The sequence below is a fragment of the Haliaeetus albicilla genome, chromosome 1 (genome assembly GCF_947461875.1).
Source record: "Haliaeetus albicilla chromosome 1, bHalAlb1.1, whole genome shotgun sequence".
NCBI classification, from domain to species: Eukaryota; Metazoa; Chordata; class Aves; order Accipitriformes; family Accipitridae; genus Haliaeetus; species Haliaeetus albicilla.
This window is the reverse complement of record NC_091483.1, coordinates 59,348,046-59,363,202: the sequence shown is the minus strand read 5'-3', so window position 1 is coordinate 59,363,202 and position 15,157 is coordinate 59,348,046. Positions and strand designations below refer to the sequence as shown.

General features: G+C 38.9%; 1 protein-coding gene across 2 annotated transcripts in view; it reads right to left on the bottom strand.

Moving 5' to 3' along the window:
* Positions 1-15,157, bottom strand: part of SMIM14 (small integral membrane protein 14) — a 42,914-nt gene that overhangs the window by 3,709 nt on the left and 24,048 nt on the right. For both annotated transcript variants that reach the window (XM_069791508.1, XM_069791516.1), the window contains exons 3-4: positions 7,624-7,672; positions 89-237 (exon numbers count right to left, since the gene is read on the bottom strand). In XM_069791508.1, coding sequence (XP_069647609.1) covers positions 89-237; positions 7,624-7,672 — 198 coding nt within the window. The remainder of the gene's footprint in view (positions 1-88; positions 238-7,623; positions 7,673-15,157) is intronic.

Here is a 15,157-nt window from a genome sequence, read left to right as displayed (position 1 = left end):
AAAATGACTGTAAGATAGTCTGTATTAAAACAAAACACATTTAAGCTATTGTACAGTTTCTCTGCCAGGCACTTGAAGATGTACTTACATTATGAGGGCTGCTTGGTTTTCCGGCTGTGTTGGATCCTCTCAGATTACTAGGTCTCAGTAAGAACAAGACAAGTGCAATCACCACCCAGGCCATCATTATCATGGCAAAGCTGATGCCATTGTCACTGGGGGAATTTGGTCCTGGCACTACAGACAAGGAAAACTCAAGTTATAATACAGCGTGCCAGCAGAGTTCTTTCCCCAGAATGAAAACAAAAATGCAACATAAGTCTCAGAAAAAAACCTGAAATATTTTTCAGTTGGGTTTTCTGATTAGTCTTTCCTTTTGGCTTTGAGACAAGTAATTCCTGGTTATTGTTACACTGTTTTATTATCACGTTTTTTATCCCTTTGAAAAGAGAATCTATTTCAAAAGATTTCACTGGAATTCTCAGAATGACCATGAATATTTCGTAGTTCACATTAACTCCTAATGAACTGGAGATGATAAACACACACTTTGTGTTTAAGAAATCAAACTTGATGCAAAATACATTTATGTGGGAAAAAAACCCCATCTGTATGTTGGTGTTTGTTCTTTGCCTCAAACATGTAAAAGAATAAGACTAAAGAGATGAAAGCTTAGACTCTGTTGTTAGGCCCCACACAGAGAACATGCTAATTCTAGCAAGAAGGGAGCAAACTAATGGTTATAATTTTGTTGGCTACTCTAAGTTATTTGTTGAGAGTTTGTTTGAACAGGTGTCAGTGTCAATATGCCAGATCTCCATGACTGACCATCCAGGTCATGTAGTATTTCTGATAGCATCAAGGAAAATGTATCTGTCAGGAGGGGAAAAAATGCTGAGGAGGTACGTGAAAAAGCGAAGCGCAGGAATACAATATAGAAATTTTACACCTAAATTTCCATACAGAATGGCTGAGACATCAAAGCATGGAAATAAAACTGAGAAAATCCCCTCAGACTGGAGATGGCTGGTTAGTCTTTTTGGATCAAGAAACTCTTGCAAATACCAGCACATTTGACAACAATAACTTTTCTCCTCTGAAACGTAATTTCAAATAGTCAAACTGTAACTAATGTTGTCAGCTGAAGTGTAAACCAATGTACAGTTAATTACCTATGGTACTTGCATGGCTTCATTTACAATAGTATCTAAAGACCTAACATCTTCATTAATGATCTAGATGATCAATTAATACAAAGCTATAATGAATAACCTTCAGAAAGAGAAGAGCTGTTCTATTTTATTACTCAAGTTGAAAACTTTAACATGTGGGGAAATTCCACAGAGACACTCGTATCTGACAGATTTTTCAGTTGTCTCAACTCATTTGGATCATCTCATTATGGAGTCAAGTCTGGATTCAGTATCGGTTGGAAGCTGTTCTTATTTAACATTTGCTAGATGTCTTATACCCAGTGAGCTGCTGGAGTCATTTCTTCAAAGGTTAATGCTGATACCAAAGAACCACCCTTATCACTGTCATACAGGGTAGCATTTTTAACAGAGGCTCTTCTATGAAAATGGTTTCTTCATAACACACTTAAGACACAGCAGAGGGGCATTGTGGGGGAGCTTACAGCTATGCCATTCACAACACTGCTGTTCTGGGAATAAGACTTCATGAGTTGGGGCTGTTGGACTGATGTCCTTTACCAACATCACATGTATTCAAAAATGTCAAAGAAGAAAAAAATGTATTATAGAAGTTCATGCTTCTCACAGCACAAACACCACCGTTAACATCTGCCATACATCTCTTGCCTTTTAAATGTCCAAAATATAGACATTTCAAAACTCAAGAAGTTGCTAATGTAAAGTAATTTTATTATTAGAAGCATGTACAATTACAAGTGATGATTCTTTTGGAGATCCAAGTGAATAACGTGTGCTGTATATGAGGAGAAGATATAGTGCAAAGAAAATACATGAGAATGCTACAGCCTTTAATTCATTAAACTCTTAACATATAATTGATTCAGAAAGCATATGGAATTGTGCAGGTAAGAGTTTAGACCTGCAATTGTGTTGAGGGAAAATATTATTGTTATCAATATCATATATCGATATTTTAAATCCTGGATGACCTTTATATATGCAATCCAGTAAACTAGCATATAATTTGGCATGAAAAGAACAACTGCTTTATTATGGGGCTTCCAAACAACATTTAGAGCCACCCTGAGACTACCTTCAGCAGCACGTAAGACAGCCTTAGGTACCTGCTTTGGCACATATGTTCAGTAGAATATTGAAAATTCAGATTACCTGTTACACTGGATTCCCTGTACAATGCAAAGAAACAGGGACTAGTCAGACTGCCTTCTGGAATTTTTGCTGAACCGTAGTGCACTCAGGGTCCGTGGTTAAACAAGAGTTGGGTTAAGTAAATGGTGCTAGGTCAGCTCATGCCACAGGTCAAGGAAGGGAGCAGAAGGAACCACAGAGGGAAACCACAGGCATTCATGCAAGACAATTTCTTCCAGCCTCTGTTGTAATACAATTTAGATGGAACCAAATGTGCTGAAACATGTTCTAAACTAAGTTAAGCAAGACAACAGCTGATCTAACACAGCTTGGCCCTGTACTACCTACTCAAAGCATGCCAGATACTAAACCAGCCACAAGACTATTTACACTGTTCAAGAACTGTTAAACCCACATCTCTCACAAATGACCATGTGTTTTAATAAGGACGTGAGATATTTCAGAATCTGTTACTTTAATCTCTTAACATAAGGACATGAGGATAAGCAAAGTCTCACATAGCTGGGGTGAATCACACTTTTCAAGCTTTGCATCACAAATCAAGAGAACAGACAAGAAGCTGCTTCAACTACTGGGAGCAATAATATGTAGAAGACAACAATCTTTTGCTACAAAGACCTCCATCACCGAGCTCACAAAATAATCAGATAAGACCAGCTTATAGATAAAGAACAGTTGAGTGAAGCTGAAACCAAGCAGGATGGAATTTATGCTGATGGGCAGAAGAAAAAAAATTTTATTTTTAAGAGTTCACAGCCACAGTGCTTTTACCTATAATTGATATTTTTGCAGGTAATTTAGAAGTGGGTTTTGATTCCTTGAAGAATAAAGGCTATCCTATAAGAGCACCTGTCTATGATATTTTCTAATATTTCCAAATGGATAGAAGATCATCCTGTTCTGACCTCACAGATGAATGTTGCTCCCACCACTCATTTTGATGGATGGATCCGGTTATTAACCTTCAGTGCCTGGGAGACACCAACTAGTACAGAACACAGCAGTACATATTCCCGTGTCACTGAGTGACATGAAACTTATAGTCTCTAACCTGCCTTTCAACACAACAACGAATCCAGCCCAAGGTGTTTATTTTCAGAATATCTGGTCCCCTGGGCTCAGCGTACCTATATATCCATACACTCCTGAATGAAGCCCGTGAGCAGTTCTGCCCCTGTGGTTACCTGGAATTTTTTTACACCATGGCTGAATTATCTCTGTGCAGGAGGAAACTTTATGAGGAGCTGGTCTGAGATTGTGGGATGAACTCCCATGGGAGCTAATGACTGTGGTGAATCCTATCTGTTGCTCCACATACGAGATACAGTTCTTTGGCTTGCTTTTTCCTACAGAAACAGAGACTAGGCCACATAAACTAGTCTTATCTCGGAGAGAAATGGGAAGGGAAAAAAAAAATCTTCTGTGACAGATGTTTGCCACCTCATTTAATGTTCTACTAGAAGGCAGTCAAAGCTACTAAAATGATGAGTTTGGTAAAAATAACTTCTAAAGACTAAAAGTCAAGCACCTCCTGATTGTGCAACTGAAATCTCAAGAATACAATACTAAAATTAATAAATGCCCTTGCTAAATACTCCTTACATTAACTTAATTCTCCTCTTAAAGTGCTATTTTTCATTCAGAGTGAGGTTTACTCTAAAGTAAAAGAGGAAAGATTGCATTTCTTTTACTGTAAAAGTGTATTCCATGTGGTGCTTTTTGTCTGCCCTTTCATGGTAGAAATATCTCCTTTTGGATCTTCAGCTTTTTACTGTTTAACATCTGCTTGTAGAAAGGCAAAAGCATGCTCTCTGACTTGTGCCACCTTCTTTTCACAGTGTTTTTATCCCTGCAAGCTGACACTCTTAAAAGGCAGGGATAAGGAAACTGAAGAAAGCCAAAAAGGACTTGAGCAGAGGAAGGGAGAAGGGAATTACCAGAAAAGGGAGGGAAGAGTTGGCAGACATTTCATTAGGTTGCTGTGACTCCCCTAAGTGACTACAACTCAAGATGAATCACAGATACGCATTCATGTTAAAATACATAAAAGTTTGGAAGTAGAGTAGACAACATTTGAGACAGTCATCGCTGACCATATTACAAGCCAGTAGAGCACTGCGAATAGTGTTGAAAATATGAATGTGGTAAATCCAGGTCACAACATCTGGGAATTGCTAGGAGACAGAGAAAAAACTCAGGCGGTGGCCCCTCATTTCCTTTGACATGGAAGGCTGACTGTGAAGGGCCATGAGCCATCAGAGCAGCTCAGTACCAGCTGGGGATCCTCCCTGGGCTGGATGAACCGCTGATGCTGCAACTGCCACACACTTCAGAGAAATCTTCCCTGCTCCACTTGCATTAGACAGAATTCAGAAAAGAATTATCACACTTATTCCTCATTTCAAGGGAAACCGTAAGATCTTCTGATTTGCTGAGCATAAACAATCCCAACAGAATATTAAATGTCTTGCATATTCAAAACTTGCAGCCTTTTTTCTCCAAGGCACCCACTGAAATGGAGGGAACAGTCACCAGACTCTGATACATACTTTACCGTCATGGCAGACACTCTGACAGAGAATCAGCAGAGGAACAGCCATCAAGCAGAGTGCCCAAATGCTCCTTGAAGTGGTGCTCATATCCTCCTGTATGTAGGAGTACAAATCCAAAAGCACTGGTTCTGACCCTGGCAGGAAACTCTCTGCAGGGTAGTCACTACAATATAATGGTGCCAACAACCATAAATAAGAATTTAGGGCTAATAACATAAAAATGCGAATGAGAGAGCATTGGTGCTATTGCTTTGATCTGGCTCCAAAAACCAAAAAAAGATCTGAAATCAAGGGTTGAAAAAACAAAGTGTGCTCAGGAGGAATCGACGCAGGGTGTTTCTGAGAACTTCCAGCTGGTAGCAACAGCATAACACATGATGCTGCTGTGACAGTGGCTGAACCACAGCCCCGACATTTCCCAAAACAAAACCACAAACATCTCGTCAGTTATTCCACAACTGATGCAATTTAAGAATCTGTGTATGACAACATTCCCAGCTGTGCTTCCAGAAGGAAGATCAAATCCTGGGAATGAGCAAATGGGTGGGAGTAAAACAAGCTTCTTCGTGTCGAGGTCCTGAAATGAGGAATGAAACTCAGCAAGTAACAGGAAATGGAGCTGTGGGACCTAGGGAAGAGGAGACCCACCTCAAACATAAGCTCATCACGGTATAGCTCATCAGAACAGGATGAAGCAATGGACAGAAGACTGGCCCAGAATTGTTTTAATCTGTCTCTGAAAACATTTCTAGAAGCTTCTCCAGGCTCAATCTGTTTGTTTTTGCCTTTGACTCCTGGGAGTCTTACAGAGCTCATGTTGGCCCAAGCACAGAATCACAGAAGCATCACAAAATAATCTGACAAATAGGCAGTCAGTGTCATTGCATCAGCAGAAAAATACCTTTGCTGAAACTAAATTTAAGGCAATATAATAATGTAGGAGAGGATTTACTCTATAATTTTTGCTTTGGTTTTTGAAACAAACCACTGGTTTGGAACAATTGCTGCCAAACTGCTTGCATCTGCACAGATGGTTATTGCAAGGATCTCTTTCAGGATGGAAAGCTATTTGCTGCAAACCATTCACATCCCCACTGTACTATAGCTTGGTAGCATGAAAGCTATCCCACAAGCTTTGTGCCCACACATAACAGAACTTACTCGTTTATACAGTCTTTAGCCTAAAAGCTTCATAAATATTGATGAGCCAAGACTCCCAAGGCTTGAGTGAGAATGACCTACGATCACTTGGTGTTGACTCTGGACTAAAGCTCAGAAAGCTGCACAGCCTGTCTGTGCCTACTTCTAATAAAGAAAATATTCTGCCTCCTGTCACCTGCCTCTTTCCCTCTCCTACATGTCTGTGATTTTAAAAAAAACCCGCACATAGAAGTCTAAGGTGTGAGAGACGAAAAAGCCTCCCTAGGACAGGTGCATTTGGGAGAGGAGGGGTGCTGCAAGTCACAGACGCACAGCATAACTTGGAAAGCCCATAAAGAAAGAGTAAAGCCAGCAGCACTGTTATGGCACATGTGTGCCCCACTCTTTTTTTTCAGGGGTTATCTGGGAAAGCTCATTGCTTTTCCCCTTCAGCCCAACATGGCAATGAATCTGCAACTGTTTCACACTGCGAGGGCACAGTGCAAGTCCAAGCTAGATGCCCATCTCTAAACAGGTTTTACTAGGGAATGAAGAGGGAGACATGTAGAGGGAACATGAGAGTGAACGAAGGCATGCCCTCTACCCGAGATCCCGGAAACCTTGACCGCACTGCTTTTAGACCTGTAGGAGACACAGGCACCAGCAGCTCTTGCTTCCAGGAACACTGCCTGGGTGCTCCCTGCTGCCTCCAAGCATTACAGTAGTCCTGATGCAGGCTAATTGAGTTCATATGCTCAACTGGTAAAGCAATATAGGAAAAACAGAACCACTTCATTTTTATTTATAAGCATTTGGTGATGTTCCATCTAGACCATGAAGAGTGCAAACAGAGCGCCTCAGGGCAAGCTTACGTTACTGCATAACCTTTGCACAGCTATGCTTCCCTGCAGATGTTGGTAACATTTGACTGTCCTGGTAATGCTCACCGTTTGGGAGAGTTTTTCTGATGTATTTAACAGCAAATTTCAAGGAAGTGTACACATCAGTACTCTGCTTCATTAACTACACAGCCAATGAGTCAAACAGAAATGCAGTCATGGTGTAGGTCAACTTCTCAGTCAGAGCTGGCAGGGAATCTCCTCTTCCTCCCAGTGAAGCAGAATGTTCACAGTACTGACAGTAAGTCACTCAGCCCCAGCCGTGAACTTGTGTACGTGTGTGTGTGGGATCTGTGCTGGATATCCAGTCTTCACTGGTTAGGCTGCTATGACTGTAAGGGGGACAAATAAAGCCCCCTCCAAATTTTCTCCATAGGGAAAAATCGAAATCATCCTATCTGGAGGCCAATGGTAAGATTCAGCAATGCTTGGGGCCCTATCAATGGTCATGCTGTTATATTGATACCTCCAGCCTGCTCAGTACTGCTGCTTCCATACAATGCTTTCAATGTACAAATGTTCATCTGCATCACAGATTCTCAGAAACTACCTCCCTCACATAACAATTTTAGTACTGTAGTATTTGATTTCATGTAATATGTTCCTATAACATTAAATCAACTGCTACATTTTAAAGACCAGTCACACTGTATTTTAATTACTACTGTTTATTTTACTTATATGCACCTGATCTTGATAGTTACTCACATTCCTGAAGGCATTCTGTGTCTGTGCAGTACGACTGGGATTGTCTCAGCTGAAACAGAAAAAAAAAAAAGGTGTGACAGTTAGCAATGAGACTTGGTCAGCTTTTACTGAAATCATGATTTAGTATCATGTCAGAGCACAAGTTCAAGATAAGGAAGATTATAACCAATCCTTTACTGCATCGCACCTGGCTTATGGTGTGTGAAGAATCCCAGGTATGGAGGTAGTTTCTGAACACTGTTTACATAATACCTTTAAATCACCTGATTAAAGTGTTACTGCTCCACACAGGTTGGAGCCACTGAATGCCTTTTAAAATTCAAGTTAAAAATCTATAGTGATACAGGCATTCTTAGATAAAGATATACTCTCTACATCCATTTGGGGGATTTATAATGGATGGGTGCCACCACTGTTATCTAGATCAAGTAACATTAAAATACTCTGTGATTACATAACAATACATGATCAAACTGTGATAAAGGTTGCACACAGAGAAGCTGAATTAAAATTTAATATTTAAACTTAGCAATTGCTATTTTTTCCACCTAAGATCTTTTTTTAAAAGCAGATTTTAATATGTATTTTACTGGTTTTTCTCTTTACTGAGGGGTAAAATTTAAAATGCCTTTAGCAACTGTAATGACTATTTGCATTTACAGACTAGGTAAGCTTGCTAACTGCAACAAAAGTCAACACTGGATAACCTGCAAATCAGTATAACTATTTTACAGATGACAGAGTCAAAAAAGAAAGACAAATATCACATTCTTTATAAGGCACAGAGAGGTTAAGTGGATGGGATTTAATCTGCTGTATTATGGAAATAGGTTCTATCCCCTGCTTAGGTAAACTACACCAATTAATAATAAAAGTTGTAAAAAGTACAGAATTGTTATGGTGCTGTGGTTAGAACTGACATTTGCTTTTTGACAGGTTTTATGTCACAGCAGTGTCACAAATCCCAACACTTCTTGCCACAACAGGCTGATCTGTTTATTACCAGTGTAAATACCAATGTAAAAGAGAAGAAAAGATGATGTTCCTTATGAAAGAAATACATGAATAATTTCTACAAACCCAATTTCCCCTTGTATTGGCATAACTGACTTGCTGTATGTAGTCATAATATTATGCAAAGAACATCAAGGAAACAGATGAGCAACTGAAGGAGGAAGATATTTGGAAAAGTTTAAGCTCCTTCCTTTATCATAATGATTTTCAATAACTGACGCATTTGAGAAAGAAAAAAAATGTAACTGGAGATTGATCACATTAATCCTTTCATTAATATATTAAGATCTGCTAGCAAATTTACTGAGATGACAAAGAAGTTCCTTAGGAAGTACTGGGAAGGCTGGATTTAACCTTTCAGCTGTTTCTATAGTTAAAAACAACAGCAGGGGAAATTAAAACAAAAGACTTCTATTTGGCTTATTAAAAAAAAAAAAAATCTCTCAAACTATGTGTATTTCCTGCCCTTCTTATATAAAAGTAAAAGCTCATTTTATTTTTAAACTTTGGAAGTCATTCTCAAAGGGGAGGTTTTACGTTAGCAGTAGTACCAATTTGGAATATCTGACACTGAGATTCCTGAACTGGGAAAACTGAATTATCACTATACTCGCATTTCAAAGAGATAAACAACATAATTAACTTCTGTTTATATAAGGGTTTAATCCTGGAGGGGGCGTAATTTATAATCCCTACTCTGTAAAACACAGTTTGCAGGTATTCTTCAACACAGAATGATGCCCAGAATTAAAATGGGTAATAGGTATATGATCAGAAATATCATACCGGTCAACAAGCATAGAGCATCCAGTTATCCCTCTGTCCCCAGGATGGCTAGTACTCATACAGCTTATCTAGTTTGACCAGATAGGCAACACTGCCTTGGGGTGTTCTAGCCACAAGACTAGTTGTCTTCCATTCTAAGTGTTACATCCTGTCCAAATACAACTTTTTTAAACCATGCAATTAAAGTTTCTATAAAAGCCATCCCAAAAATGGTGCATGCTCTTTTTGTTGCTGTTAACATCCTGTTCTTTCACCTGTCTACCAGATGAGCTTCCACTGCTACTACAAAAAAAAGATTGAGCTCCAGCTTTGACTGACATGAATATGTTAACCACCAGAGAAGCTTATTCAACAACAACAGAAAGACATTCTGGCTACAGCTATGCCTTTCTTGAAGAACAGTCTCAGGGGTGACCATGATCACACCATGCTTTGTCATTCACTGGCATCTCAACCATTTCTTCATTAAAAGCCTAAACATTGCCTGGAAATGCCTGTTGGCATAGTAGGCAACATGATTAAGACAAAGTAAGTATATAATCCCTGAGATCCTCTGTGCCCCGAGGGTGCCATTTGATGTTAGAATTCTGCCTACAGGCTTGGTGACTGTAGGATACTGAGTTTTATCCCATGGGCATCCTTGGTGACTTCTCAAAAGACAGGACAGGCTCCAAGACTTTAGAATGAAAAGTACTGCTGGAAACACCAATAATCGAAATACTTCAGTAAGCAAGAAGTCTAAAGAAAAAAATACCATTAGGAGTTGCTCTGCAGACCTCTGCTGAAAAAATGCTCTTATATTAGATTGTATCCTGCAAATATGGAAAAAAGGTCTGCTTGTGTATGGAGGAACAATGTACAGAGGAACCTTTACAAAGTACAGAGCCATCTGTACTTTGATAATGGGGCTGTGCTTTCCAGAGGGCTTGGACAACAGATGCTCCCATTTTTTTCATGGGGATTTAGAAACTAACTGTTCAAGGTAGGTTTAGAAACCTCAAATTATGTTGTGAAACAGTAACAAGAGAAAAGTATGAAAAAACTTCAATTTTTGTAAATTGTATGAAATACTTCTAAATTGCAAACAATACATAATCATATTAATCATGCAGACTTAAAGATCCCACCTAAAAAAATTACACTTCATAGTCTCTGCTACATTCATATCCAGCAATACAAATATTTCTTAGAAATATTTCTTAACTATTCCAGGTAATATAAAAATTTCTTAGAAAAATTACTTGTGCTGGAGAAGATTTGGTCAGAACAGGACCACTCATAGACTCAAATAGGTTTTAAGAAGCCACAGATCACATGATAAAACCCACACTCAGTATCTTCTCATGCTCACTTCTCCTCCTGACTACAAGCACATGCAAAACCTCAGTATCCATGAGCAGAAGCTCTAGGATGGCTCTGTAAGCCAGGGAGCCAAGTAACAAATCTGTTTTTAATAGCTCAGTGGCAGGCTGCATATTGTTCTCTTGGGATGAAACATGGCAGATGACAGAAAACAAGCAGCAGAAAAAACAGGTTTTTCTCAATTTGCACGGGTGAACTAGATCCTAACTCTGTAACCCAATACAAATCTGATCCCTTGCGGTCACTCAATTAGTCAAAAGATGAGAAACAGTTCTGGCACATGTATGAAATGCTTATGTAAGTTGAACGGCTGGGAAAGGTAATACCTTTTGCTGAAACAAGAATGCTCCTTCTACCAATTAGCCCTCTCTTGAGGGCTACACCCTTAAGGGGCATAGCAACTGTTGGAAAAAGATTGAATGTGAGACATTTAAATCATCAGGTAATTGAAAAAAGAGCAATTATCAGGGACTGGAAAGAAATAGTCTGTTATATTCAGATTTTCTGTTCCGATGTGCAGGGGGAGTTTGGATGAAAGTTTGTGGAATAATAGTAAAAAGTTGAACCAGACCTTCCCTCTTCTCAACAAAACCCTCAAAAAGACTTTCCAAATACACTCTATGTTTTTCAGACTGGGAACACTACAGAGCTGATGAGAAAAATCTGAATGGAGAAGTAATTCTTAGAATATGTTAACTCATATATACTTCAAGGCAATATTATTAATGGTGGTTTTGGTTTTATTCATATTTCAGAGATCCTTGTGTTGTCAAAAATGTGAATTGAGTGGAAGATTAATAGTTGACTGCCTAATCTGACACCTGCTAAAGTCAGCAATAGCCTTTTCATGTTTTTCAGTATATTCTGGAACAGGCCCTTAAAAAGAACACAGAAATTAGGTGAGTGAAACATCAGGACTTATTCAACAAAAGAAGACAAGAATGAAAAATGTAACAAACCTAAATATTTGTAGAAATTATTATTTTCTTCCATTTAAATGAAGATGATTATATCTGAATTTTAACATTCTCTGTGCAATTTGCCATCAAAATACAATAAACAGCTTAGTGCATGTGAGCCAAAAAATGAACTAATTTATCTTTTATTGTCCAAAATGAAGTAAACACAAATTGTAAACAGCATGAAAGCTAAAAGGGAGCTAAAAAGGATCCAAAATTTTCAGGTTTAATACAGTGCAAACTTGCAGGCAATACAAGTAAAAATACTAATTATAAATGTATGCATGCTATTTAAAATAAAATAATGAACTTTGATTCCCTCCAAGAACATTTAAAATCTTGAATAGCTTAAGTCAAATAATTTAAATTAATAATCCCCACACCACAGGAACACTTGGTCAATATGAGTATTTGGTTTCTATGAAGCCCCTCATAAGTTCTTGGAACTGGGAGGCGCCAGTGGCTGAATTACAGTAAATCAGTGTTCACTTACTGATGTATTTTGAATGTAAACCTAACACAATGCTGAGAAAAAAAGAATCATGGAATGGTTTGGGTTGGAAGGGACCTTAAAGATCATCTAGTTCCGACCCCCCTGCCATGGGTAGGCACACCTTCCACTGGACCGGGTTGCTCAAAGCCCCATCCAACCTGGCCTTGAACAATTCCAGGGATGGGGCATCCACAGCTTCTCTGGGCAAATTGTTCCAGTGTCTCACCACCCTCATGACAAAAAATTTCTTCCTTATATCCAATCTAAATCTACCTTCTTTCAGTTTAAAACTGTTACCCCTTGTCCTATCACTACATGCCCTTGTAAAAAGTCCCTCTCTGGCTTTCTTGTAGGCCCCTTTAGGTACTGGAAGGCTGCTATAAGGTCTCCCCAGAGCCTTCTCTTCTCCAGGCTGAACAACCCCAACTCTCTCAGCCTGTCTTCATAGGAGAGGTGCTCCAGACCTCTATCGTTTTTGTGGCCCTCCTCTGGACTCGCTCCAACAGGTCCATGTCCTTCTTATGTTGGGGGCCCCAAGTTACTTCTAGTGGTAAGAGAGATGAGGGCTTCTCCTCACTCTTTCCCCATGACACTCAAATTTTTGCATTGCAAAAATAAAACCAGCACATTTAAAATGGCTCCCAGTTCAAATTTGAAATAGCTCTTCCTCCCCCTTTTTTTTCCTTTTTCCAAAAGACACAGCTTTTAGCCCCGCTCACACTAACACAGCAGTGTTTAGATCCTGCTCCTTTGATGCTTTTAAACATGTCATCTTTGGATCAACAGCATCTACCTACCCATCAAGCATACCTGAGACCTGACTGTGTCCTGCTGCTACTCTTATAACAGAAGCCATGTTCTGATAGGACTCTGTACAGTTTTTAGCAATGAGAGCCACCACTTTTCACAATCCCCAGCTGTGAACAAAACATGAACAGTCACAGTGAAGGGACACTGCTACTGGCTTCTGGAAACTTTTTTATGAAGTCACTATATTAAGTAGTCTCTATTTTTTCATGTGCAAAGCTACTATGGGCATACAAACATGCCACTGTGTGGTGAAAACAGGGTGTGAACTTTTATTGCATGTTAGTTGCTCCACAAAATCACTGAAGTCCAAGTGAAATAGTAAGCCCAGTGAAAAAGCTTCATCTAGCTAAACAGAGAACTTGTTTTTCCAATACAGTGACCTCAGCCACCGGGATCATTTCAGTCTTCCCATGAAAGAAGCTAAGTTGCTTTGCATTTACCACTCATCACAGATAGCTACTGTGGAGAAGGAAATTCAGACTTCTGCCTGCCTTCACAGTAACTCGTTCTTGTGTCAATTCCCTTGCTTCCTCTTCAGAGGAGTTTTCTGAAACTCTTCAGATGAGTTTTCAGAATTGGCTACCCCAGAGTTCAACAGTCTCACAAACCCTGGGACTGGTCCTGCAATCTCTGCTCAGACAAATTTATTTTTTTTAATTAAAGTCAATAGTGTCTTGCCTGAAAAAAGATTAAGAGTTCCTATCCAGTATGAACACTTTTTCTTTTTTAGAGTTAAGTGTATTATTTAAGAGTTAAAAAAAAAAGACAAAGCATACAAATATCAGGAAGATACCAATGATCAGACAGCTTACCAGTTTGTCATTTTTCAGAAGAAATAATGGCATAATTCCTGTCCAAAAGCACTTTCCAACACCAGAAATGGTGTAATAAAGAGGTAACAAAACAAGAACAGGACTAGTGGCAGGAGCACACTGCAATAATCAATGAAGTCTAGTGTGAATGGCAGATGAAAGTAAATTGTTTAGGGATAATTAAAATAATTGCCTTTTAGAGTAACTTTTGAGACAGCTCAAAGCAGAAATAAGTCCTCAGAAAATATGTGAATGAAAAATTAGCAAGTTCATGAGCCACATCAGGAAAAGACCTCCACACAAAAAATTGTGATGGAAGAAAGCCCGGAGAGATGTGTGAAACAAACAGATAAATTAGGTACAAAGATAAGAGAGCAGAAATGGATAATGGTGGCAATGAAAAGAAAAGGATAGATAAGTAGGAAAGCAAGGACAAATAACTAACTTGATATGGTCATTCATCCCATGAATAAAAGTAAATTTAAAATGGAATCATAAAGACTGTTGATAGAAAATTTTATGTGATAACAAGGGCAAAATATCACCCCTTGTGAAAATACTTTTTTGCAATTTAGACCAGTTGTAAGCTCTGCTTTTTCTCTCCAACGATGCCAGAAGATGACAACACCATGGCATACTCCTGATTGCGTTCATATGCTTCTGGGTAATGAAATCACTGTTTAAGCTTTGTTGGCAGCCACGTCTGCTCTGTCCAAAGTATATAAACGATTTAGTAAACAACATGATAATAAATTGCTGCAGTAGGATAGGGCAGTGCTGAATACAAGCCAGGTTGCAAATTGAATTGTAGCATTATCTGTAGAGCTCAGATTTAAAGATGCAAAAAATGACACCTACATGCATTTTTCTGCTACAAGCTAGCCAAGAGAAATAAGAGAAAAATAAGGGGAAAAGAAGGGCATACCGATGGCATTAAACTGTGTCTTAAACTACATTAGCTTCTCTTAGAGGAACAAATAAGGAAAAAGTGAATGCTGCTTTCCCCACTCCTATATTTTCTATGAGCATATGCAGAATTAAAATCAAGTAAATGATTGTTCATACAAGGACAGAATAACAGTTTGCAATAAAAATATGGAGTTAGGTCCTGTGAAGTGACAAGTAATTTTCTCTTCCATGGCAAATCAGAGAGAGGGGTGGTTGGTACCTTTCAGAATAATATTCCTAGATGACAAACCAACTCTTAGGACCCAGAACCATCTGCCATTTATGACAGAGGGAGAACATTAACTCTCATACTGAAAGACATGAAATTTTATGGAGGAAGATGAAGCAGA